Source organism: Camarhynchus parvulus, chromosome 8 (genome assembly GCF_901933205.1).
Source record: "Camarhynchus parvulus chromosome 8, STF_HiC, whole genome shotgun sequence".
Lineage (NCBI taxonomy): Eukaryota > Metazoa > Chordata > Aves > Passeriformes > Thraupidae > Camarhynchus > Camarhynchus parvulus.
The window spans coordinates 9,379,476-9,405,509 of NC_044578.1; the positions used below are offsets into that span (position 1 = coordinate 9,379,476).

At 48.1% G+C, this 26,034-nt stretch overlaps 3 protein-coding genes across 5 annotated transcripts in view; 2 read left to right on the top strand and 1 right to left on the bottom strand.

The window, feature by feature from the left end:
- Positions 1-14,731, top strand: part of TESK2 (testis associated actin remodelling kinase 2) — a 76,848-nt gene extending 62,117 nt beyond the window's left edge. For 2 of the 3 annotated variants that reach the window (XM_030953061.1, XM_030953062.1), the window contains exons 7-11: positions 964-1,039; positions 2,696-2,779; positions 3,882-3,968; positions 7,398-7,533; positions 9,361-14,730. In XM_030953061.1, the coding sequence (XP_030808921.1) occupies positions 964-1,039; positions 2,696-2,779; positions 3,882-3,968; positions 7,398-7,533; positions 9,361-10,373 (1,396 nt within the window). In that variant the 3' untranslated portion in view covers positions 10,374-14,730. Of the gene's footprint in view, positions 1-963; positions 1,040-2,695; positions 2,780-3,881; positions 3,969-7,397; positions 7,534-9,360 lie in introns of all 3 variants that reach the window. The other variant, XM_030953063.1, reaches the window with a different exon arrangement.
- TOE1 (target of EGR1, exonuclease) lies at positions 14,716-19,544 on the bottom strand. The gene is made up of 7 exons (XM_030953064.1): positions 19,412-19,544; positions 19,292-19,332; positions 19,085-19,181; positions 18,769-18,927; positions 18,204-18,463; positions 16,710-16,884; positions 14,716-15,654 (listed from the first exon to the last, which is right to left on the bottom strand). The coding sequence occupies exons 1-7, from the start codon at positions 19,523-19,525 to the stop codon at positions 14,845-14,847; spliced, it is 1,656 nt and encodes a 551-aa protein (XP_030808924.1). The 5' UTR covers positions 19,526-19,544; the 3' UTR covers positions 14,716-14,844.
- A 476-nt stretch (positions 19,545-20,020) lies between these two features.
- On the top strand, positions 20,021-25,056 carry MUTYH (mutY DNA glycosylase). Its single transcript, XM_030953302.1, has 15 exons — positions 20,021-20,128; positions 20,322-20,455; positions 21,245-21,284; positions 21,568-21,641; positions 21,770-21,811; positions 21,888-21,959; positions 22,165-22,278; positions 22,537-22,634; positions 22,867-23,011; positions 23,097-23,172; positions 23,247-23,432; positions 23,616-23,761; positions 23,963-24,115; positions 24,243-24,293; positions 24,510-25,056. The coding sequence occupies exons 1-15, from the start codon at positions 20,047-20,049 to the stop codon at positions 24,612-24,614; spliced, it is 1,518 nt and encodes a 505-aa protein (XP_030809162.1). The 5' UTR covers positions 20,021-20,046; the 3' UTR covers positions 24,615-25,056.
- Positions 25,057-26,034: the final 978 nt, after the last annotated feature.

Consider the following 26,034-nt stretch of genomic DNA (forward strand, 5'->3'; position numbering starts at 1 on the left):
TACAGCCAAGTCTGTCTTGTAGCTGCTATGGAGCACCCTGTGAGGTGCTGAAAGCTTCAGCTGTATTCAGGTGAACCCATCGCAAAATCAGGAAGGCACTACAGGTGCCTTAAGGTGTCCTTCATGCTCAGCTTTGAGATGCCCTGAAAACTGAGATTACAGTTAAGGTAGCTTGAGACTAAAGCCAACAACATAATAGAATTGCTACTATTATAACATAATTTATATTATATAATTATATAATTATATAATTATATAATTTATATTAGATAATATTATAACATAATAGAATTGCACTATTAGCCACTATTTTGTTTTGATCTGGTTTTACCTCCATTTTCAAAAGCAGCTTTGTCCTTTCCAGTTTGCTGGTAACAAGCCATGCTACTTTAAGACCTTCAGAGGCCTTTTCTTTTTTGAATAGATATTCCCTCAAGACCAGCTGGGTGACAGGCTGGAGCCTTTCTTAAGGCCCCAGTATTCAGCTTTATGGATACTGCAGGTTTTTCAAATTGGGTCTATTCTGATGACTCTTAATTTTTCTATACTAAAGGATTCATCTGGTCCATCTTGATTTTTAATTTTTTTAAATACAGTTTTTAAATCTTTATTATTTTAATAATAAATAAGTTTGACTTCATTTAGAGCTGCATATACATCTAGGGATGGATACCTGCATGTCTTGCTAGATGAATGGAGAGCTTGGCATCTAGCCCAAAACTGATGTCCACAAACCTTTTTATGTATAGATGAAGGAGCCAACTCTGCCAACAGTTAGGCAATAAAAACTATTGAACAGCTGTGACCTTAAAATAAAACATTCTTTTAAAGTAGCTGGACGCTTTAAACTGGAAATAAAATATGAGTTATTGATTGCGAAAGTTAGTAGCAATGCTTGAGCATTTAATGATTCTTCCTTCTCTCCCACCACCCCCCATCCCTATCTATCCCACATTTATATAGTGAGAAGTTACCAGTTGTGGGTTCACCTTTCTGGATGGCACCAGAAGTTCTCAGAGATGAGCCCTACAATGAAAAGGTAAGTACATAATATAAATGCAGTTAGTTGTCAAATGTTTTTTCTTCTGTAGCAGTATGCAAGATTTAGAATTTCCATCATATTAAAACTATTGTTATTTTCACTTGTGATGTTTCTGTACTCGGTAACAGAAACAGACTAAGGGAGAGTGAGAATTACATAGCTAATATTTGTAATTCATGGGGTTTAATCTTATATGGAACTAGAATTGGCTTTATGATTGTTCTGTTATGCTATTTCCATTCTGAAATACCCCATAAACCTAAATATAGTAATGTTTTGTTGACCTAATACAATTTAGTTTAACGAAGTCTGAGAAATGTAGCAAAGTTGCTTCTGTGACTGTACAGTAGTGAAACCTGGGTAGAAGTAAAAGGTCTGTATGTAAACTTGCACAATTCTCTGTGTGTGTGTATATATATATCTATATTTATGTATGTGTGTGTGTGTATAAATATAAAAATAAACCAGCATGTCTTAAGGTGAGATACCTTGATAAGACAAAATGTTCTCCAAAGGTATTTCCAAGTTTTCCTGTTTGTGTCATTGGGGAATGTTTCTTTCAGAGGAGGATCAGGTCACACTGGGTTTTAGAAGTGGTGTTTTCAATCAGTCTCTTCTTTACACAGGATTTTGTCTCCATTACTTCAGCTCTGCCAGTGCATCTTTTATGTGGTAAAGGCCACATCCTGTACCTCTCTACATCTAGTAGTTAATAATCTGTTTAATTGGTGGTACTTTTAACTTGCAGGAAAGCAGTAACTACCTAAGTAATGAATGTAATAATTACCATTTCAAAGCTTTTTAAAGAGTTTAATTGACATTAATAATAATAAAGTACCCAAATCTATGATGCCACATTCCTCATTGACCCTACCATGGGGAGGACTAAAGAGGGATCAGATGTCATACCTCATCAGCATGAAAGGTGACATATAAACAAACCTGATAAGGGATGAGGGATTCATGCTTCTGCCCTGTAGATTTGTTTTCCATGTTTTCCTGAATTTTATTACCTGAGAAATTCAGGTGGGTGGAAATGTGAGGAACTGTGCAGCTCCAGAGGTAGTCAGATAAGTGCTTACTAAACGTCATGGAAATTAAACCTGATATACAGTGCTGCTAGATAGCTCAAGCTTTGGGAAGACAGTTTCTCCAGAGGTACTGAACTGAGAAGAGGAAAATGTAATTTTTCTTAAAAGTGGCATTAATGTTCTGACGAGGCTGTGAATCATGTATTCTAAACCTGTTTTTCTAACCACAGCGATATATGGGCATGTCATGTTTTGGCTATGTTTTTAATTATTCCCATGTGTAGGACATCAGATGGAACTTCACTATTCTTTGTGCAAGGAAGGATTTTTAAATTTTTTTTAATTTTTGCATTGCTGAATTAAGAGTGGTTTAGGTTTTTTTTTTTTTTTCCTCTTGAAAGAATTTTAAGTTTATCATTGCTATTTGTACAACAAGAATGCTTTCTGTGAGCATGGGTTTCTTCACATGGCAAATGTTAGCTTTAATGCAGTTGCTCAGTGTTTGTGGTGGTGTTTAGTTGTTTCATGATAGCCATTTGGGGTAAGGAGAAACTCAGTGGCAGATAAGAACGCTGAGCATTCATAGCTGAACCATGTGTCTATTAAATTTTTTCTCTCTCAGGCAGATGTGTTCTCCTATGGCATAATTCTGTGTGAGATTATAGCAAGAATACAGGCAGACCCAGACTATCTCCCTCGCACAGAGGTAAGTGGCTGTGTTTATAACATTGGTGGGAGGTGGTGAGTCTGCCATGATAACAGCTCAGCCTTTAGAACTTCTGCCACTGCTGTCAAAGATAGGATGAATAGGTGTGACATTAAAATAGCCTGTAAAAAGCTTTTGCTCTTTATGCTGTTATTGTAGGAAGCTCCATTGAAGACACTTTCTCAGAGACTTTGTGCAGCTGCAATCCTCATGGGAATCCTTTCTGCCCCTAACTGGCAGGACATCGAGAGCATTGCAATGCAAACTCTTCCTTTTGTGGAGTGATAGCTCATGTAGACTTCTTGCCAGGTTCACAACAAGACATTTTGGCATTCTGTATGCATTAAGCAGCCCCCTCCTTGTGAAAGGGGCAGGAGCTGTGTTAACAGCAGCTAAAATAAGTTAACCCTTATTTTTGTGTGAACTCAGCTGAGCACGGTGGATCTGAGCTATAATTGACTAACTGAAGCTAATTTTTTTTTTCTTTATTCATCCCATCTACAGGGAAGCTTTTGACCCTTCTGGGGTTACTCCAAATTGTGTATCCCTCTCCATTTCTGAAAATGGAAACTTTCTTAAGTCTCAGACTGCAATAAATGAAAGATTCTTTTTTAGTCTGCCCTTCAGATTTTATAGACATGCACTTAAAGAACTGGATAATTTGTATTACCAGTCTACCATCCACTGAAAAGTTAGCAGTTTTAACTGATACATTTCCATCCTAGCAAAGCCTCTGGTTTTGGAGTGGGCTGTTAATTTGCACTATGAAAATCACTACAGTGAAACATCATAGTATATGGTATTTCCAAATCCACACGGGCAGCATTTCAAGTGCAATGGATTGCATTTGAGTCCAGGAAGAAGGATGGGTTTTGATGTCAGCCCATTCTCTTACAGCTATCCTGTATCAGTAATCCCCACTGGGGATGCTGCAGTTTGGAGTGTGCATGAAGTTTTCTCAAACTCCTCTGTTATGTGGCTGCTGAGAAGGGTGTTCATGGTTATTCCTGATAATTTCACATAGGGACCTCCTAAAAGAAGATGCTTTGAACTAGATAGAAGACCTCATTTATTTCTCTACACTTTGTTGTCGTTTGTACAGAACTTTGGATTAGATTATGATTCCTTCCAGCACATGGTGGGAGACTGTCCTCCTGACTTCCTCCAGCTGGCCTTCAACTGCTGTAATGTGAGTATCTTATTTGAAGGGGAGAGGCCTAAACTGGAGTTCTCTAAATTCCTCTGGCTTTTGAAGATAAAGCTTAAAGCATTTAAGAAGAGACTTGAAGAGCCTACCTCTAGAAGCAGTGTACCTTCTGACAGCCCAGGAAGTCCCTTTCAGTTTTTATAATCCTTCCTCTTGCTCAAAGGTCTGTCCCGTGTTTCTGCAATTCTGTGTTCTGTCATGCCAAACAAACAGGTCTGGCACACTGAACAGCTTCTTGCATGCTGCTCAGGCTGACTATAACCAGTTGGATGCCATTGACACTGGCTAACCCTCGGGCTGACAAAATCCAGCTGCTGTTTTGTGCAGACCTACTAAGCTATGAAGGAAGGACTGAGTTGCTGTTACAAACAGAGGGGACAAACAAATCAAGACCAGGCATTAAACTATTTTGAAGCGTCTGTATGATGCCTTTTGGAAAAGGGGTTTGACATCCAAATGCTTAGCCTGTGTCATAAAATCCAAACTGTGACTGAAATGATTTAATATCTGTAAGGCTATAGGCCATGTGCTGTATGGAGAAAATTTTCTGGCAGTTATTCAAGTAAAATTGTGATAGTAGATACCTTCCTGGCTCCTTATTGTGAAAACTTCAGGGCAGTGGATCTCTTCTGCTGGTTATCCTGTAACAGAGTTACTAGTACCAATGTATAGTAAACCAGTTATATAAAATAAGAGAACCTGAGCTTCCACCACATTCAGCTGATGTTGGAAATGTCCAGTTTGCTCAACTTAAGTAGAGGCAACTTTAAAAAATTTTACTGCACAAAACTTGGCCCTGGATTCACAACCAGGCTGTGCTGGAACTGATGCCAGCATTGTGTCCAAGTGAGTGCTTTTAAGAAGTCTCATCTCTTTGTGCTTTTGGTGGTTATTTTTGACCTGATGCCTCTCTTTACTTTGTATTGGTACAATAGCCCATGCTCAAGGAGAGAGTGGTATAAAGGTGAGAATGGGGGCAGTGACTGCTGCTGTTGGCACCACATAGCATAATTTAATTTTTAAAATGTTTGTGGAACATATTATGGATGAGCTACTTAACTCCTCTTTTATTTCTCCTTAGTACAGCAGAGTTTGCTTTACCTGGTTAGGGGCACATCTCACTCATATTTCTGAAGCTCTTTGATTACATGAGCACTAAAGGGTTTGGTTAGAGGTAGGATTTGACTTTGGAAAGCTCAGCTCCCACCTGCAGACTCCAGAAATGGTATTGCATCCAAACATATGATGCATGATTCCAAGCAATTTTTCAGCTCAGAAATTCAGAGTAGAGCTTCTCATGAAGGAAGGGACAGTGACCTTATATTCTCATGTAAAATTTGGTGTGCTCAGGGTTTTCTCCTGCTCATTATTGTCAATTGCAGCTTCCTGTATAATAAATGTCCCTTTGCTGAATTGAAATGGAAATTACTGTCTTGTGATCTGGCCATTAATATGCTGATTTCAGTGTGGGGCATGCTGGAGTTCACATACCACTCACCTAGGAGAAGGGAAATGGAGTAACAGATAAGGCTTTCTTATATTTTCCTTCAGCATGCTGTGCCCCTCAGTAAGAGGTGATCAGTGTGGTAATTTCCTCTGAGACATGGACATATATGTACCTTTTTATTATGTAATAGGTCAACAAGGTGTGAACTGTATAGCCCAGCTGAACTAATGTGCAAAGCCCTGGGATTTTCTACAGCCAGGAAATATGTTCTAAGGCACCCTAAGAAAACCAGTAAAAACTGACATTTATGAGTGGATTAAAATTTAACTTACTGTTATAAAGTGTGGGGGTTTGTAAATAAGCACCTGTAAGAACCCAACAATTATAAGCTTACTTGTGGGAATATTTAATAAATGTAATCATAAATGATCATGCAAAAAGCTTACCAGGATGAGCTAAGCTGTTGGCAACTGCTGCTTCAAGAAGGAACCTTCTCTTCCATTTGAGCAGAATCTGGACTGCTCAGGGATGGAAGAGGCAAACACTGCTCTGAGTAACTTTGCCATTGCTGCTCTTGTCTTGGATCTTACCTAGCACGAATTAAAATAGCCAGAGAGCTCTTTTTACTTCCTCTAACTTCCTGTAGCTTGCAACAGCTCCATAAGATTCCCAAATTAGTAAGTTTGTCAGAGTACAGTGTGTGCTTCAGTGTTGCCCCTGCCCTATTTCAGTGAGACAGGGAATGCAGAAAAATATTTTCCAATGCCAGTAAATTCCAGCTGCTGCTTTAGAACAGTTTTCTTGCTGCTGTTGAGTTCTTCAAGTGTGGTTTCTTTGTTTGGTTTTTGTTACTGTTCATAGGAATTTTTAGCACTTTTCCCCTTGTGCTAGAAGGTGTTCTGGCATTGCTGATCATACCAGTTGTCTTCAGAAAAATCCATCTCAAACAACCTGCAGGGCAGTATCAGGGAGGTCTTTGGGGTTTGTTGTGTACAAAGCACTACTGTTCCCATTGCAGAGGTGGGATCTGTCTGGGCTTGTCCACTCTGAGAAAGCCTTTAGCAGGCTGGAAACAGCAATCAGGTCAAGCAGAATCGTTTTTATTACTAGAATAAAGTTAACTTTAGGCTGCTGAATTAGATGTTGCTACATAACAGTGGTGAAGCCTGTGACATGTATACAGTCAATGCTCAAAATTATGAAATGCTTTCAAAGTTACTGCGTAAAGGAAGCTGCTTGCCCTGTGGTACAATTTTAGTGTTGGACTTTGTTTAGAGATCTGTATCTGCTAGAGTGAATAAATAAACATGTACTGAGAAATACAGACTAATACATATTGATGAGCAGGGGGAATATTTTACCTGGGAAAGATGGATTTTTCTTTTTCCTAATTTATAGCTTTGTCAAATTATATAACCACCCTTGCTTCCTTACAAGATAGACCAGTACACTGAGTAGTATGTCTAATTAACAGATGGAAAAATACAACATTTTCAGCTTTAAGATCAGCAGTGCCATTTAGGTGTTTTAATTAAAGCCACAAGGAGATGATGGAATAATTACAATCTTTTAAAGACTGACATAGCCATATTGTTTTGTGCAATCCGTTTGAAATAACATTCGTACATAATCTCTGTTTGATAACCAGAAAGAAATCCTGAACTATCCAAACTGTTTCCAGCAAACCAACCAACCCCCCTCACAAGCCATGAATCTGGCAGTTTCTCACCTTTTAAATTTAAAATTTTTCCTTTTCATAGAATATTTACAAATTGATGATTAAATGTGAGAGGCGTAATAGAATACTGCTTTTCCCCTTCTTTCTGTAGGTTTTTTTGCAATGACACTTAAAACCATTTTGAATTTCCTCAGTTTCCTCAGCTTGTCCCTCTCTCTGTCCACTGTGTAAGCAGAATAGCTTGGACAAACCTACATGGACTTATTTGATTTGTGTGCATTCACAGATGGATCCAAAGTTGCGTCCTTCATTTGCTGATATTGTCAAAACACTGGAGGAAATGTTAAACCGCCTTAGAAATGAAGACTCAGAGAGAGACAGAAAGTTCGTGAACCTTGACAACAATGAAAGAAAACCAAAAGGTAAATGTCTGTATTGCACAAACATTGCTGGGTGCTCACAGCAAGAGGAAGAAAAGCTTCATATTTTGAAAACTGATTTTTGGCTATACATGGTTTTATTTACGGTTTATGAATGATTTTACACAAACCCTGAAAATTATTCTGGAGCAATGCTCTATGCTTTGCATTGTGGAATGTCCTTTGGTGAAAAAAACAGCTAACTGTTTCTTAAAGTGATAAAAGTCTGTCCTCAAGATCTTGAGAGGAAATTTAGAGTTCATTTGGGAATGGGTTTGTAAATTGCTGATAGTATATGAAAACCCATAAATTTTTGATTTATTGCTGCTTTGTACATATACATAATTTCTTTGGTGTATGTACTTGTAATATTTAGAGGCTTCTTAAATTCCTTCAGGAGGAAGAGCACAGAAGATGCAAGAGTATTATAAAGTACCTAGAAATACTCTGAAAGACGAGAAAAGATGAATCCCAGGTCTGCTTGGGAATGTTTGCCTTGAAAGGTTTTCTCTAAAGCTGTCTGGTGCCACCTGGTGTGGGGAGCAAACACTTGTAGCCTGGGCTGGATTCTGACTTGGGTGTTTTATGTTAGTACACTTCTGGCATTAGAAACTTAAGAGTACTTTAAAATAGTTTCTTATATTATGTGGATATACCAATATGCAACATATAGACATAATTTATAGACATAATTATTGATCTGTAATATAGTTGTAGATTGAAATATTTTTTCTCTATGTCAAACCACATAGAGTTAATGCATGTGGTAGTTCTCCCACACCTGGAAAGCATCTAAAAGAGGTGTGAGTTTAAAAGGAAGTTTGTTTGTTTGTTTGTTTAGGGTTTTTTGTTTGGGTTGGGGTTTTTCTTTTGGTGTTTGGTTTTTTTTTTAATGGCATTCCCCCTTGGGGTACATGTACAAAACAAGTACTTCTCAAAGAAGCATTACATGCTGTTCTTTGACTTGCATAGTCTTTCCTACATGGAATGGCTGTAGTCTAAACTGTGACAGTATTTAAAGGGAAAAATGAAAATCCATGTGCTTATTCTGGAAATGGTAGTCAAAAGGAGATATCACTTCTTTATACCCATTTGTTATTGCTTTCTAACATGGCTCTTCAGAGGCACCTTGAGAGCCCATGACAGATGCATGTTCCAAACACTTGGGGAGTTAACATCTACCAGTTTCTCATCCTAAGCTAGTGATACACCTTTGATTTAGTAATGTGTGTGTGTGCAGTGGGTGCAAATACACAGGCATATGTACAACTTTTAAACTCTTATTCATTAGGGTCAGACTCTCATATATCTCCAGTTTTGTATTGGATAATGTACTGAAAGAAGGCTGGGATAGAATGACTTAAAATCTGCATGGTACAAGGAGAGACTTTTTTTGTCTTAGACATTTCCCATCAGGGTGAACAAGTGCCAATTTCTTTGGCAACTATGTTTTGTACTGGTTCTCTTTTGTGGTCAGTAGCACCAACAGACCCTGGGCAACCTCTGCTGGAAGCCAGGATGATAAATCTAGAAACATGCAAATTGTTCTTCTCCAACACCATCCTGTGCCATCTCTGCTATGGCACTGTACTGGCAGCAAGGAGGTTTGCAGGGGCCCTAAATACACTGAGGAAAAGAGAAGAGAATGGTGTGCTTGTGTTTATGCAGCAACTTAAAAGGAAGGAGCAGACATGTGCTTATGAAACACCATTTGGAATATCAGAAACACAGCTTTTTTCTTTACAGTGGTCACGAAGGCTCTGTGAGAGAGCAGGTGCACAGCTATACGGAGCTTCTTTAAGCTAACAGTGTTTCTCTTTTTCTACTCAGGATCAATTGACAAAGGACCAGGAGTAAAACGTTTGAGTTCCTTGGATGATAAGATCCCGCCCAAGTCACCCCGTCCGCGTCGGAATATCTGGTTGTCGCGCAGCCAGTCGGATATCTTCTCTCGCAAACCTTCCCGGAAGATCAACGTGCAGGACCCCTACTACACACCAAGCAAAGGCTTAGGCCGGAAAGTTAACCCCTTCAGTGCCCGGGAGGACCTCAAGGGGGGAAAGATCAAATTCTTTGACATGCCAAGCAAGTCTGTGATTTCCCTCGTGTTTGACTTGCATTCTCCAGAGGCAGGTGGAGGCCTGAAAGCCAGCCAGTCCCAGTTCCGGCAGGCGTATAGCACAGACTGGCAAGACCTTTCCCTTCTTCCTGGGAGGAGATGCAGATCGCTTCCACTCTCTCCTGAATTACCACACAAGGAATATGGCCTGTGTGGGGGACTGTCTTCAACTGTTGGCAGGTGTGACCCAGCCCAGTTAGGTGCAGAGGTTCGGCAAAAACTCTTGAGTAGCACTAAATATGGTGTGTCAGAGATTCCCCCCTTTCACGCCAAGCCTCACAGAACAGAGTTTCTTCTTGCACCAGGACAAGAAGAGGATATGGACTGTTCAGATGGGCCAGTGGCCCAGGAGGAAAATGGGTTTTGCCCTGTTGAGAACACATGTGGAGATCCAGCATGTGATCAACCATTAGTGCTGGCCCAGTCCGGGCCACTATCTTACAAAAAGCTCCCAGTTGAGAATTCAGTGAACTCTGAGGGACGTGGCTCCCCACAAGTGTTTGCAGGTTGTCTCCCTTCTGAAGAGATGGAGGTAGAAGATGACCTACTGAAAATTACGCTGTTAGAGCCTACAAAGCCTCTGTTCAGTGTTAGTCCTCCCACCGAGCTGAAGAGAGAGGCATGGCCCTTCAGGGAGCAGGATGGGGACAGTCCTGCCCTGTTGTCTCAGACCTCCTCCAACATCTCAGCAAGTGGCAGCACAAAGTCAGCTTGTGACATATGAAGAGAGGGCTCAAACTGAATGTGTCCTTGAGTTGTTCCCAGTTGCTTAAACTAAGCTTTTCTGCAGTGCTGGGCTTCACATCTGAAAGAGACTCAACAAGCTGGCTGTAGGACAGATAGCTGCAGACATTGTCTGAAGAGACTGATCATTTTATAAAACCTTACTTCAAATTGTGCTTATTCCCTTTCCTGATTTAAATTAGGAGGGGGAACTACTCCAGCCAGAATGGCTATGTGGGTTCCACAGCCCTTCCTGGAGGCAGCAGCCAGAGCAGGCACCATTAAACAGTTTGACCTGGATTTCCAGTATGGGGCATTTTAAGGTCTTAAGCTCCATGTAGAGTAGAAAGAATGACCTTTAGATTTTTCCCTCTTCCTCTAACTGAACATCTGCTCTAAGCCACTGCATATTTTTCATTAACATTCTGCATCAGTGCACCTGAGTCAGAGCCTGTGTTTCCAAAACAGGCACAGAAGTCTTTCCGAGCTATGTTGAGCAGATAGGAATGCTCTCTAGTCCCAGAGCTGCTTTAAATGCTGTTGTAGCATTAAACAAGCTCTTCTTTCAAAAGCAGCAAAAACAAAACCCCTCATGCTGGTCACAATCTGCAGGCTGAGTCACATGACGAGTACTTTGTGATTAACAAGAAGAATCTGTTCCCTGGTGTTTCATTTTCCCTTGGGATTTAGTAATGATGTTTAATACATTTGTGCAGGGAAGCTCACTTCCTTGTACAGCTCTTTATGTACCTCAGCCCAAATGTGGAGGAAGATTTGCCCAGGGCACAGAGAAGCATATTCCAGGCATTGCCATTTCTGGGCTTCTGAAGAAACTGCTCCTGAAAGTACCAGCTGTACTGAGCTTTTGGCAGGGGGTGGGCCCTTATCTCTGAAGAGCTGAGTGGACATCATGATCTGTTTCTGCAGAATAGCTAAATACAGTAGCTACATCACAATTGACTATTATCACTAAGCTAGAAGGGTCACATTCACCTCCCTCTCTGGTACAGCATCCCATGTCACTGATTTCAATGATGGCTCCTCACTAGCCTGCTTGGCAGAGGACAGGAATCTCCCGCTGTTGACAGCAGCGTTGTAGCCCCACAAGTGCTCTTGGAGAGGACAGCTCACAGGAGGGCTTTGAATTGTCAAACTGAAGAAAATTAGCTTGTCCTAAATTGACTTTTTGTTTCCTCTACAGAAAGACGCTGCTGTCTTTATTGGTTTCTCCTGTCACTGAATAGGATGATCTTTTTATTATTGTTTTTTTTTACTTCCCTTGACCAGCGGGTACCTGTGAAAGAAGCAGCAACATGAGCTTTAATGCTGCTTGCTGGAACCATCATCAGCAATCCTTGCTCTGGGATGCAGTGTATGGGAAAGCTCATTCTGTGACATTTGTGCAACATCCTGCCCTTTTCCACTATCATCATCCTAAAAAACATGGGATTTTTAAAATTTTATTTTATGGGGTTTTTTTAACCTATATTATCCTTCCTAAGTGAGGTAAACTTGCTGAGCAGATGGTGATGCAGCAGAGTCCAGATTTTCATCCAGGTAGCCTGTTACACTCTTTCTGCTCTCTTGTAAGGCTGGATAGTGTAAGCAAGTCTCTGATGGAAGCCAGACTATTTCTACTCTTCTCCCATCTCAAAGAAAGGATGGAGAAAGCCTTAGTTCTTTCTTGGCTGGGATGTGTATCTTTCCTGAGGTGTAGGTAGCTATTCTATGAGTTACAGCTGTGACTTCCTCTAGTGAAGTGTGTTAACCTGGGCAGTTCTCCCTTTGCAGTGGCTGTTGTGAGTGAAAGGAGATGCCCAGTGTTGCTGAGTTATTTAATACAGCCCATGCCAGATTAGGAAGCTGTTGGCAGCTTGAAAGAGAAAATGCCTGTGCTCACTAAGATCACCCCTTTTGGCCCACACCTCTCTGCCTCTTGAAGGTGCTGATCTGCAGAGTAGTCTCTGTCTTCTGTGTGGGTGTGTAACTTTGAGGACAGAGAAACACCAGAACTCTCAGTTGCCTGCCTGGTGCCTGCTTGCTTTTTTTTTTTTTTTTTTTTTTAATCTTTTTATCTTTGCTACAGCTGTATCTTCCGGGAGGGAAACCATCAGCACCAGCTTCTGTTGTCACAAGATGCATTTAGGTGTGTGACTTCAGACAAAGAAGCAATAATGAGTAGTTTACTTTTGGATCACCAGGCTGAGGGAAGGTGCCCAGCAGCCTGACCGGAGAGCACACGCACACCTCTGGCTGCCCTGGGGCTCCCGTGAGCGAGCCCTGGCTGTCAGTGCTGAGCCTGGGAGCCCTCCCTGACACTGACTGCAAAGCTTGAGCAGTCGGCTTGGGGTACCCCAGGGCACCCACTGCAGTGACCTCACTGATCTCTTACACTGCTGTCTTTACGATGTTTCCCTGCCCTGAACAGCTCTTACAAAACAGCAGAGCTAAAACTTTATTTTCTTAAATGTCCGCTCTAAGCACAACCAATTGACATGCATTGGGCACAGCTATCAACATTTCTGGCTCTTGGTACTGAGGTGGAGATGTCAGAAACAGAAATGCCAAGGAGTAGCAGCTCAGGCCTTTCCTGGATTGGTCTGCATGGGAAGAGGCACGTGTATGAAACCAGAGTAAAAGGTCATATAAAAAATTGCAAAGTGGTTGCTGAAACCCAAGGATGCAGTTGGAACTCACAACATCTCATCCCTTTGGCTGGATAAAGCTGAATCTAGGCTGCACCTAGTAATTCCTAGGTTGTGTGCCTGCTGAGGTTGCTTTTCTACAGAGGGCCATTTTCTGACAGCTACTGATTAACACAAATTTGAACACGTGGTCAGCAAACTTCTTGTTTTATGGTGACGTGACAAAGTTTTATCGTGATTGGATTTTTCCGTGATTTTGACTTTACAGGAGCAGTTCTTGCTCTTTTAAAGTACTTTCTACACATTGCTACACATCTCCCTGAAGAGATCAAAGATGTTTTTAATTCACTTTAAATCTATGTTGAGTTCAATTAAATGTCTGTTATAAGCTATTTTTGTTGTGGTTGCAGGTTGATAAAATGCAGCCAGGAGAGTGCATGTGAATTGCTGCCCCTCAAAAGCAGCACAGCCAAGGGGCTGTAGCAGACTTGTACTTGTTGGAGAGGCATTGATGTATTATGTGTAACAGAACATTGGTATTTTTTGCCAGTACAACTAAAGACACTTGAATAATTCCTGTTTGCACTTAATGCTATTGTTTATATTGCATGTCACTACATTTCTATGCAAAACAAATAACCTTTTTTTTTTTTGGGAGGAGGGGCAGCCAGATATTTGATTAAGTATAAAGATCTTTGCGAGATGATCTATTTTCGTATTTATGAAGGAGTTTTACGTCTTAATATTTTGCAGTCTGTAAATAGCTGAACTTGTAATTAAAGGCTTAGGAAGAAGTTTGTAGCCTGTGTATAATAGTAAGTTAACACTGCCAGAAAAAAAATCTTTGCGAAACAACTTTTCTAATATTGCGGATATTTATGAATATGTAAAGAAAGCACGTCTTGTTTTTATGTTGATTGACCTTCTGACTTTTTTGAACTATAGAAATGGTGTATGTTTTATTGGAACTGCAATAAGAAGTAACCAAAGATGAATCCACTTAAATATTTTCATAATTTTTTTCTTGGTCAGGTTTTGTAAACTTTCCCAACTTGCTTTCAAAATAAAAATGAAATCAAGTCCTGAGTCTTGTGATTAAGAAGACAACTGCTTTAAGTTAAAAAAGCTGGCTCGAATGCTTACTTGAAATAGAAATGCCATTGATACCTGGATTGAGATTGTATTTGCTATTACTCAGTGCTGAGTTATACCCAAGGAAAACTCATCCTCAGTAAATGTTATTTCTCTCCTGTATCTCATTGAAAAGTTCCACTATTGAATCCATGAGACTCAAGGATTTTTTTTTTCTGCTCTGGCTGTATCTTGTCAGCTACCAGATAAGATGGCTTTTGATAGTAGCCTGCAGGGTGCTTGCCATGGTGGCTGCTCTGTTCTAGCCCTAATTAGCTTCAGCAGCACAGGAAGCTGTGCAGTTTCTCAGGATCCCATATCTGGCTTTCAAGCCCCACTGCCTCTGCCCTTGGAACAAGTCTGAGGCCCCGCTCTGGCTTGGTTCTGCATGCAGTTAGCCGGCTCTAGAATCAGCACATTCCCATGTGTGAGGAATTTTCTCTTTCCCTTCTCTCCTGTAGGGGCAGAGGCCTCATCTGTGCATGCTCTAATCAAAGGTGCATTTTCCCCCCTTCAGCCTCATCCCTGCCTTCACATCCCCGCATGCCACTAAGGAACACGGGTCACTCCAACTGAGAGCAATTTAATCGGTCAGATGTTAAAACACAAATAAGAATATGAAACCTGTTCCCTTTTTGGCAAGTTCTTGATGGAAGAAAGAACTCCAAAACTTGGAGGAGACAAAAAAAGCACAGTTTAGTGAGGAGTGTTGTAGCTCTTTGCACTGTCCCAGACCAACTTTATCTTCTCGCTGTGAGCTTTGGAAGATTTAGAAAACAAGCTCTTCACTATTTGCAGTGGCACTGATTTCCCACTGAGGTACAGTTTATTATGGCAGTCTGGCAACCAGGGCCCCGCACTGGGGTCTATGTTTTTCCCTTGCTTGAGCATCCAGACGTAAGCCATGATATAGCCAGTCATGAACGCATCAAAGCCAGCTCGGTGTGTGCCCCCCTGTGAAGGAGGGCCATGGGCTTCCTTCTCCTTTCCTGCAGCACCTGCTGCTTCAGTCTCACGGGTGGCTGGGTGACTGGCTGAGCCCAACCCAACCTTGGACTTCTTCTCTGCTTGGTCACTGTCAGAGGCATTTCCCCTGGCAGAAGGGCTCTGGGCAGCTGCTCCCTGGTCAGTTCTTTCAGTGCCCCCCAGATTCTCTTCCCATTGTGTGCTGGTGTCTGAGCTGACCTCTGTTTCCATGTCCATGGAGATCTCCTCCAGTGGCCTGCCCTCCCCGTTGGGTGTGATCTCTGCCAGCTCTGTGGCAGCTGCAGGCTCATAGCAGCTCTGCTTCCGTGGTGGTCCCTCCTCCCCGTTCTGAGCTTGCTCTGTGTTGTCCCCTGAGCTTTCCTGCTGGAATGCCGTTGCAAGCACTTTCATGTTCTTCCGATGCTTCCATCTGTGCTTCCGTTTCTTGCGCTTCTCCCAAAGCTTGTCGTCCTCGTCAATGATGAGGTCAATGTTATGAGACTCTGGACACTTCACCCCTTTTGGACACCACCCATAGGCCTAGGGAGAAAGAGAGAGGGGTCTGTAGCCTCCATCTTGCTGGTTAGAGTAGCAATCACCATAATGTGGAGTGGAGCTAATTATTCCCTTCCACTGAGGGCTTGCGAGGCTGGAGCAGGAGCAGTGTCCAGTTACAACCCCCCAGCACACAGGAAAGGTGCTGCCACACTGTACTGGTGCAGCACACAGCATATGAACAGAGGCCAAGCAAAGTGGGTTTGTTCTACCTGGAAAAGACAAGGCTAAGGGGAGGGGGATATCTAGTTGGTGTCTGCAGGTACCTACAGCAGAGGTTATGGGCAAGATGGAGCTAAACTCTTGTGAGAGCAGTGGGATAGGAGACCTAGTAACAGGGGAAATTATGACTAGAAAACATTTTTCATGTAGTGGTCAAGCACTGGAACAGGGACCTGGAATTTTTTTTTAATCTCTGTCCTTGTACAATTTCAAAATTTACCAAACAAGGCTCTGAGCAATACTGAGGTCATGGTTGGATGAGAAACTTCCAGAGATTTCCCTAACTTATGTTCTGTGACAGAATGTACATGTGGAAGAGCTCCTTTTCTCCATGAAGCACCTGAAGCCAGTTATGATCTGACCAGATGGGCTCTTTGCTGCTGTAGCTGCACTAGGACAAGCTCTGGACCACCCTGTGCTACAGTACCAGAAGCTGACAGCAGGTAATAATTTTTTATATCTAATGAAGGTAAAGGGAAGGGTAGAGGTGGCACTTCCCTCTTGTAGGACAAGCCAAACTAAGGCAGAACTTGTAGCCTCCCCAAGACAGCAAGGGATATTGTAACTCGTACAATCTCACTGTTAAGGGCTATAGACTCTGTTGGAATCTTCCCAATGAAGCCTGTAGGATTCCCAGCCTCAAAACAGAGCACACTATTGCCCTGTCTGCCATGAAACCACCTGAAGCTTGAAAATGTTCCTTGTACTATGAAGCAGGTGAGGGGGAGTTGTCAGGTGCTTTCCTACAACTTCTGCCTCGGGCCACGTGTGCCCCTGTCCATGGAGTTAGGAAGGGAGTGGGGATTTGTGTTACTTACTGAAAACTTCTCACAGACAGGCACCTTGTTGCCCCCTGCAGCACTGCTGTGGCTGTCTTCCTCCAGAGAGCAGTAGCGGTAGTCGATGTAGTGGGACATGTTGGCGGGGTAATTGCAGAACTCCACCGTGAGGTGCTGCCCGCTCAACTCCCTCAGCTTGCAGTTCTCTCGCTTGCTGCAACAAGAGGAGTGCAGTTACTGTGGGATAGGACCAGGGCACAGAGCAAACACTGCAACAAGAGGAGTACAGTTACTGTGGGATGGGATCAGGGCACGGAACAAACACTGCCATCCACCAACTCTCAACTCCATGACTTTCCTGCTCCTGAGCTCCAGCCCCAGATGCTGGAAAGGAATTTGATCCCAGGAGAGCAGCTTTAGTAAGTAGTTGTTTCTGTGCTGATTCAAAGGGGTTTTTTCTTATGCTGACATAGAGGAAGGGAAAGCAGCATCTCTGTTGAAGTTACAGGAGAAGGGGATGCAGTTTGTTTTTTTAACTATAAAGGGCACTAAGATATGTGTTTGTGTTCATAATGGTAATGGACAAGGAAAAGATGCCCCAAAATGAGGTACTGTGCAGACTGTCCACCCAGGCAGGTTGAACCTGGGCAATGCAGGCAACAAGGAAAGGGTTTTCATTTCATGAAAAAAAATCTGACCTCTGTTTAGTTCCAAGAGCTGGTTAAAAGGTCAAAACCTTTGGAAGGCTCTACCTAACAAGAACTGGGGTTAAAACATTTAAGACGTCAGCTCAGAAAGTTATTTTTATCTTGTCAAAACAAAGTACTCTAATGTTTTGGGAATGGCCATCCTGAATGTTTTCAGACCTGTCAAAGTGGCATTTCCTGAGATAAAACAGTCACAAAAAATACCATTTCTCCTCGAAACAGAGCATGACTTGAACTTTATGGAGATCCCAGGCGCTTTATCACTGCCAGGGGCTTGTTTAGATTGTGTGGGGCCAGACTGCAAAGCACAGACCTGTGTCCTGAACAAGAGCACAACCCTTGCTTGGAAGGAAGTGATGGGAGTCAGAGTGGGCCATGGGCATCTTGTGTACAGGATGTGTGACAGAGCTGGTCAGTGTCAAGGAGTGCAGGAAGCATCCATCCTTTAACTGCAGTGTCCCTCACAAAACAGAATTATAATTAGGAGACCTGCAGGACAGCCCTGGTTTCTTTTCTGTGGGACGTCCTGCTATGACCCTGTGGCACTGTTGGCCCAGAGCCAGGCAGTGACCCAATGAGATCTCAGATCAGGCCACTGTGGTCAGTCTTCTACTGGCACCAGTTCTGAAGTTCTCTTTCAGCTGCTGCCCACCAAACAGGTAAGGCCTATTAAAAACAAACCCATTCTAGAAACAGAAAAAGCACAGGGCAGAGTCACCTGAAAAGCACCTTCAGTCAGTGGGACAGTGAAAGGACACAGCCCCCTTGCCTGGAAAAACAAACACACACTGACTCTGTAAGCTCTGAGTACCAGTGTGCTGCTCACCACTTCTTGTAGGCGTACTCCAAGTAGGAGGCTACAAAGCGAGTCTCAAACTCCGAGGCATACTTGGTGTCGTATATTCCCGCCGGGAACATCTCGGAGAGGTCGGCGGTGAAGGTGCCCAGGCTCTCCGGGAGGTGGGCGTAGAAGCACTGGTACAGGAACACCAGGTCAATCAGGCCATTATGGAGGATGAGCGGCTTCTTGGCCCGGATGAGCTCCAGGAACAGCGTCCGAACGCTCAGGCTCTGGCTCTCGTTGCCCTGCATGAGGGAGGATCAGGCAGTGAGCCTGGGCACCCTGACTGGCTGTCACCCTGGAGAGCCCTCAGAGCCTGTGGCAGAGCAGGATGCTGCCCACAGCTGTGACTTACTCCAAACAGAGGCACAAACCTTTGGAAAAGCAACTGCAAGCAGTGGGGTTAAAGCAGCTGGGAGGTGAAAGGGATAACGCTGCAGGCAGGAGCCCAGAGTGTGCCCACCTTCATGCAGGAGCAGGAGAAGCCAGCACACTCCCAGAAACCTGGAGCAGAGCGGGCTGAGGTGTCTGAGAGGGAGTGGGTTTGTACCTTGTCGTTGCCCTTGTGGTAAGGGATCCCCTGGGAGTACTGCTTGTTGAAGTCGAAGCCGTGCTGCACCAGGAACTGCACTGACTGGGGCTCGACCACGTAATCCTCGGTGCAGAGCAGCGTGAGGTTGTAGATCTGGCACAGGTACGTGTTCTCGGACTGCGCAAGGAGAGGGGCAAAGAGCCCAGGGACACCCGTCAGGGGGAGCTGCCGAAACAGCCGGGACAATTCCACGGGGGAATTCCACCTCCCAGCGCGTCCCCGTCTGCCGGGAGCGACCAAGACAAAACGGCCGCCCCACGGTTCGCGCACGCACCTTCTCCGGGAGCTGCTTGAAACAGGCGACGCCGAGAGACAGGACAGAGCGTGTCCTGGCGGCGCTGCAGACGGCCTTGTAGCGCTCCTCGATGCACCTGGCGACGGGAGAACGGGCCATGACGACTCCGGTCTGCCGGTACTCCGGGGAGAGGGCACCGCGCAGCCGGTACCGAGAAACGCACCCCCCGCCCCACCGGGCACTCACGGGCTCAGCAGCAACTTCCTGGCGCCGAGGCCGCTCAGCTCCTGCGGGGAGACAGACACCGTCAGCGGCTCCCCGGGACCGGCCGCGCCCCTCCCCGCCGCCGCCCCCACCCCGGCTCACCGTGTCCACGGCCACGAAGGTGGCGGAGCGCAGCGCCAGCACCATGGACGGCCACAGCTCTGCCAGGTTGTCGCTCTGCACGTCCACCACCGGCACCCGCGCCGGGTCCGCCATGGCCGCGCCCGCACGGGGCCTCCGCCGCCCCGCCTGCCCGCCGCCTGCCCGCCGCGGGCCCCGCACGCCTTGCCCGCTCCGCGCCCAGCGCCGCCCGCCCTCGCGGCCGGCCCGGCTTCTGCCGGCCCCGATGGGGTTTTTTACCGTTCTCAGAATCCGTTTTCAACCGAAATTTGGAATTAAATCAACAGGCGTTTAGCTTGGACAGCTCCTTTGGGTCCTTCCCGAGCGGCCGCTCGGACCGGCGGGAGCAGGGGCGGGCCCCTTTTGCTCCCGGCTTGCTGATTGGCTCCAGCGCGCCGGGAGGCCCCGCCCCTCACTCCTGCGTTCCGGGGGAGGGCGGGTGAGAGCCCGCCCCGCGCGCTTCCCTTCGATTGGCTGGCGGGCGGTGGTGGGCGGGGCCTCCCGCTCTGATTGGCCGCCGCGCGGGGGTGGGGCGCGGCAGGTTTTCCCGGGAAAGCGCGCGCGGCGGCGGGAGCGGCGGCGCCATGAGCCCCGCGCGGGGCCGGGTGGCGGCGGCCATGGCCGGGGAGCTCCGGCGGAGCGGCGGGAGCGCGGCCCCGCCCCGGGGGCGGAGCAGGAAGCGCGCATCGCCCCGCGAAGGTGGCCGGCAGAGGGAGGGCTGGGGGAGTGTGGGGTGTTCTCTCCGGTGCTTGCTTGGTCCGCGTAAAGCCCGGTACTCGATGCGCGTCCACCCGGCAGCGGCTCGGTCGGACTCCCGCCTCTGCTGCGGTTGAGCCCCGCAGCCCTTCGCCGTCTCCCGCCGTGCGCTGACCTCGCGCCGCTCTCCTGGCAGGGGCCCCGGCTGCAGCGCCCGCTCCGCCGCCCGCCCGGCATCTCTTCAGCGACCCGGCTGAGGTCGAGGCCCTGCGCCGCAATCTGCTCGCCTGGTACGACCGATGCAAGCGGGACCTTCCCTGGAGGGCGCTGGTAAGGGGAGACATCGGGAAGCAGGGGTAGGGAACTACTTACTCTGCCTTAAGGGAGCCGGGCTGTTGTGACCGTGGTGTTTTTCCTTATGTCGTGCATCCCCACCCGCATGGAAGTGCTCCCTGCTGGTCGTGGCTGTGTTGTGGTGGGTGGTCTGGAACCAGTTCCTAGGTATGAAGAGTAAAAGCAGGGCACGCTTCTCAAATGTAACTTTCAAGAGGAGTACTTATCTCTGGCGAGGTTAGTCTGGCTGTGTTTTAATCCTGTTTTGTTCCTGCCTCTATGGTGCCCTGAAGCAGCGAGTGCTGCATGGAGAAGGTTTCCCATGCGTTTGTTTTAAGCCTGCTGGACGTGTTTTTAGAGCTCCTGCCTGTTCTGTGCTCAGGCTGGCAGCAGTGGCTCCAGAGTCACTGTGGTGCTGAGGGTGGGGATCAGCTTTACAGCAACGTCTGAAGGGTGGGAACTGCACAGCCCCTCTTTGGGATTTACGTCTGCCTCCAATTGCTTCCTTTGCAGGCAGGCTCAGGTATGGGATAGCTCTCTGTGGGATTCTGAACCTCATAAGTAACTCTCCATGTGGAATTTCATTAGCAAGAAGGTGCTTTGGCTGTCACAGGATTAACCCAAACTCAGAACTTCTGAGTGCTTGGGGGAAATGTTTTTTTACTTTCAGATTCCATTGCAGTGTTTCAAACACACCATGGATTGTTTTATTTTACATGCAGATCCCCTCTGCAGTGGGGTCCTGTGTCACCTTGTTCCTCATGCTTCATCTTTCTCCCCTTGCAGGCAGCGGCGGAGCCGGATGCCGACAGACGGGGATATGCAGGTGAGGAGCAGGGACTGGCTCTGTGAGGTGTGGCTTTGTGTGCCATCCTTGGAACAAGCTGCCTGAAGTGGCCACAAGAGCCATTGATTCCCCTTGCAAGGCACTGGGGGGTTGGAGAACCCACCTTGGGCCTGGGGGAGCCCCTGTGGGGAAGGTGAGGGGTGGGAGGGTGTCCCATGAGCCAGATGCTGTGCAGGGTTTGTGGCCAGTGCTAATGTGGCCACAGCACGAGGTGTGGGTGGCATTGGTGCCTCTCCTGAGAGCTCTGCCCTGCTCCCTGCAGTGTGGGTGTCCGAGATCATGCTCCAGCAGACACAGGTGGCTACGGTGATCGACTACTACACCCGCTGGATGCAGGTGACTGCTCCTTACACACTCCTGTGCCCACAGGCTGTCCCTTTTGGAGGGGGCAGCCTGCCTGCGGCAGATCCCCAGTGGCAGAACTCTGCTTGTCCCTGACTTGTCCCTTTCCCTCTGTCCCGCAGAAGTGGCCAACGCTGCAGGCTCTGGCACAGGCGTCCCTGGAGGTGAGCATCGCTGGGACTGGGTGCTCTCCCTGGCCTGTGACTCTCCATTAACACCCTGCTGTGTCTCTTGGAGCAGGAGGTGAACGAGCTGTGGGCTGGGCTTGGCTACTACTCCAGAGGGAAGCGTCTGCAGGAAGCAGCAAGAAAGGTGCTGAAGTCGGGGGGAAGGGGCATTTCTAAAGCCCTCTGTGGCTGCTGGGCTGGTGCTGGCTCATGTCTGCCCTGCCTCGTTGGGGGAGGTGCTGCTGGCACAAGGCTGCAGAGGCTGGGATCCCATCTTCCCACGGGCAAAATGGGTTCCTTGCACTCGCCCACCCCAGCTGCTTCCCTGAGCTTGGCCCCTTCCGTGCCAGGTGGTGTCCGAGCTGGCTGGCCGGATGCCCAGGAGGGCTGAGGAGCTGCAGAAGCTGCTGCCGGGCGTGGGCCGGTACACGGCGGGAGCCATCGCGTCCATCTCGTACGGACAGGTGAGAGCTGCTGACAGTGGGCACGTCCCCCTCGCTGCCCAGCCCCACTCCTGGCCGCTCCTGCTGCTGGGTCTCACAAGCCAAGGGCTCCCCAGGGTTGTGCTTGGCTCTCCCCCCTCTTTGGGATGCATCACAGCCCCCACCCAGCTTGACCTGTGGGTTGGCCTTGTGTGTGTCCCTCTCCATCCTGGGAGCATCCCTGCTCCCTTCTTTGTCCGGAGCACATCCTAGCATGGTAATGGCAGCTCCTGGTGCCAGCCTACAGGAGTTGTGGATGGGAACGTGATCCGGGTCCTGTGCCGCCTGCGATGCATCGGTGCCGACTCCAGCAGCCCGGCCGTCATCGACCGGCTCTGGTAAGGGAATGCTCTGTCTCTGGAGCTAAAGGCAGGATCACCCAGGAGCCCTGGGGAGCTGAGCCTGTGGAGGGAGGCAGGTGTGGAGTAAGTTGGTGCTGCTGGGAGCAGTGGTGAAGGAGCTGTGCTGCTGTGCCTACCTAGGAGCTTCCCCCTGACAGGCAGGAGGCAGGCTAAAGTCCTGGAATGCTCTTCTCAGAGATCCCCATGCCTCTCACTGCCGTTTCTCCAGGGACATGGCCAATGTCCTGGTGGACAGGAGTCGCCCAGGGGATTTTAACCAAGCCTTGATGGAGCTGGGGGCAACTGTGTGTGTGCCCAAGTCCCCACTGTGTGGGGAGTGCCCGGTGAAGCAGCACTGCCAAGCGTGGCGCAGAGTAAGTGTGGCCCCGAGGGTTTGCCGTGCCTGGGACAAGGTGGGCTGGTGGATGAGCCCATCCTCACTTCTGTTTGCCCTTGCAGGTGGAGAAGGAGCTGGCCTTCGCCTCTCAGAAGGTGTTTGGAAAAGCCCCCCCAGTGCCTGATGTTGAGGACTGTGGTAAGCAAGTGGGGAGATCACTGTTGTAGCTCCAGGTCTGAGCCCTGCAGCAACTGTCACACTGGTGTTTGCAGGTGTTGGGGACTGTCCCCTGTGCCCCCCAGCCACAGAGCCGTGGGACAGCAGCCTGGGGGTGACCAACTTCCCCCGGAAAGCAGCGAAGAAGCCGCCGCGGGCGATGCGGACAGCCACGTGTGTGCTGGAGAGGAGGGGCTGCCACGGGGCCCCAGAATACCTCATTGTGCAGAGACCCAGCTCGGGTAATGGGGCTGGGAGGGAGAGGGATGAAGGCACCACACAGCCCCTTCCCACCTGCATGAGGGATAGAGGGAGAGGCTTTGGCTGCTTGGGTAGGAAAAGGAGCCCTTTGGGGCTGTGATGAGGCTCAGTGTCCCTGGATGTGTCCCTTGCTGTCTCACATTTCTGTCATGCCTCCTTCCCAGGTCTCCTGGCTGGACTCTGGGAGTTCCCAAGTGTCCCACTGGCTCAAGATCTGCAGGAGGAGAAGGAGAGGGAGGAGCTGGCTGATCACCTCCAGGCCTGGATGGGGCAGCCCGTGGCAGCAAAAGGCCTGCAGTTTGTTGCAGAGGTGAGCCTGGAGCTGGAGGGATACACTGAGTCCCTGTGCTCAGCCATGGGGATGTAGCACACAGGAGAAAGGTCTCCCTTCCCCACTGTCACCCCTCCCAAGCTCTGCCCCACTGCTCAGGACCCTGGCAGGCTCAGTGCACCTTGCATCCCCCATTGCCTGCCAGCTGCCCGTCTCATGTGTCTTTCCATCCCCTCACAGGTCATCCACATCTTCTCCCACATCCACCAGACTTATGTGGTCTACTCCCTGCACCTAGATGGGGATGTGACCCTGGACCCTGCCTTGTCCCCATCCCGCTGGGTGACAGAGGATGAGTTCCATGCCTCGGCTGTGTCCACAGCCATGAAGAAGGTATGAGGGGCACTTGGGCCTTTCCTCCCTTCCCTCAGTTAACTGGGGAAAACCCCTGGCATCCCCTCAACTTCTCTAGGCTGTCCCAGCTGCTGTTCAGCTCTGGGCTCTCTTGTTCTTCCTTCAGGTGCTGAAAGCTCACGAGAAGCAGCGCAGGAAGGAGAGCAGCCCTGTCAAGGTGAGCAGTGCTCCAGGGTGCCTGGGGCCCCAGTGCTGTGGGACAGCCTCTGGTGTGCTGTGCTGAAGGTGCCCTGGGGTTTGGAATCAGGCCAATGAGCATTCCCAGCCTGTGGCCATCCCCTGACTGGCACTGCCCCTGGGTGTCCCCAGGGGGGATCCCTGGAGCCCGTGGGGGCCCTTGGGGTCTGCTTGAGCCCTGCTGTGTCTCCTGCAGGGCTCCAAGCGGAAGCGGGGGGCCAAGGCACCGGGAGCAGGCAGCCCCTGCCCTGGGACACAGCTCTCCCTCCGAGCCTTTCTTCGGGCACCGACGGCCCCGTGAGGGCACCAACCTTCCTCGTGCGAGAGCCCAGAGCCCCTCGCTGGGTCAGTCCTGGCCGGGGCGTGGCAGTGCTGTCCCTGCCATAGCAATCCCAGGAGATGGCTCTACAATGGTCTCTCACTCTTCCTTTCCCCTGCCTCCCCCGTGGGCATTGTGCCTGGATGTGGCCACTGGTCCTGGTTTAATCCTGGAGCCAGACCTGCCCTCCCTCCTTGGCTGGAGCGCTCCTGGGGCGACTCGGCCCTGTACTGCCACCACTTTGGCACTGTGGACTTGGGGCAGCAGGGCTTTCTCTCCAGCAGTGGGACGGCTGTGGCCACATGGCTCCCACAGCCCTGTCCCCTGCCTGCATCTCATGCCCCAGCCAGTGACTGGGGATGCTGCTGTACCCTCCCTTGTTTTTACTGGACCTGAAAATAAATCTCAAGTGTGTGGGTTTTTTAAGTGACTGTCTCTGTTGCACTGTGCTAAGCTGGGGATGTTGGGCAGCCTGTGATGGAATGTGAAGATAGCCAACAGGATCCTTAGATCTGGGCTGGGGAGAGCAGGGGTTTCTTCATTAATGCACCCAAGAGCCCCTTGGCTGAGCATTAACTGCTGCTGACCCCAAATAAAGCACCCAGAACCCCCCTCCTGCAAGGGCAGATATCACCCCCTAAGGGCTGTGCAGCTCCTGCCTGTGGGCTGAACAGCTGCCCCCAGGGCTTTTTGTAGTGTTTCATCCTCCTTTTATAGTTTTTCATTGGGCTGCTCAGCGTTGTTCATGTTGAGTATGGTGCACCCTTGCAAATGCACAAGGCTGGGGGCTGGCAGGACAGGGGACAGTCCTGGCAGGGTGCTAGGGGCAGTGATCTCAATTGTGAATGATGGAAATGGCCATTTCATCCTCACCTGGCAGCATGTCTTAAAAAGGAGGATTAAAAACCCAAAGCAGTGCCTGTAAGTGAATTCTTTAATCGAGAGGAGGAAGAGGCCACCACTCGCCCCGCAGGGCTGGTCATGCTGTGGGTGGTAACTGCCAGTAAGTGGCCGTAATCCAGGGTTTCTGGATTATCCACTCCCCTCACGCAGCCCCTCATCTCTCTGTGTTTGGTAGTGTTTCTGTGCCAGCATGCTCTTGGCCATGCTCCAGGCTCAATAAATTAAGCTGAAACTAAGGCAGGAAGTTCTTTACATGTGGTTGACAAATCACTGGGAACTGTGGGCAGGGGAGAAATCCCACCCATCCTGGGGCATGGTCACACCCCCACTGGACTCAGCCCTGAGCATCTTGCTCCCACACTGGGTTGGCTCTGGATTGATCTGGAGCCATCCCTTGGTCCCTGCCCACCTGCGCCATGCCAGGGATGGGATCTCTATGGTCCTTGCCCCAGGGCTGGACTGGAGAAGCTGGGGAGCTGAGGAAGGAGGACTGCAGCGT

Bases quoted from the DNA above. Each gene is read 5' to 3' on its own strand.
- TOE1 (XM_030953064.1), bottom strand. From the start codon at position 19,525: ATGGCGGACCCGGCGCGGGTGCCGGTGGTGGACGTGCAGAGCGACAAC. The intron at 18,464-18,768 runs GTACAAACCCAC...TCCCTCATGCAG, and splicing joins ACCACAAGGGCAACGACAAG to GGCAACGAGAGCCAGAGCCT. The intron at 16,885-18,203 runs GTGAGCAGCACA...CTCTTGTTGCAG, and splicing joins GAGTACGCCTACAAGAAGTG to CAAGCGAGAGAACTGCAAGC.
- MUTYH (XM_030953302.1), top strand. From the start codon at position 20,047: ATGGCCGGGGAGCTCCGGCGGAGCGGCGGGAGCGCGGCCCCGCCCCGG. The intron at 21,812-21,887 runs GTGAGCATCGCT...CTCTTGGAGCAG, and splicing joins TGGCACAGGCGTCCCTGGAG to GAGGTGAACGAGCTGTGGGC. The intron at 22,635-22,866 runs GTAAGGGAATGC...CCGTTTCTCCAG, and splicing joins GCCGTCATCGACCGGCTCTG to GGACATGGCCAATGTCCTGG.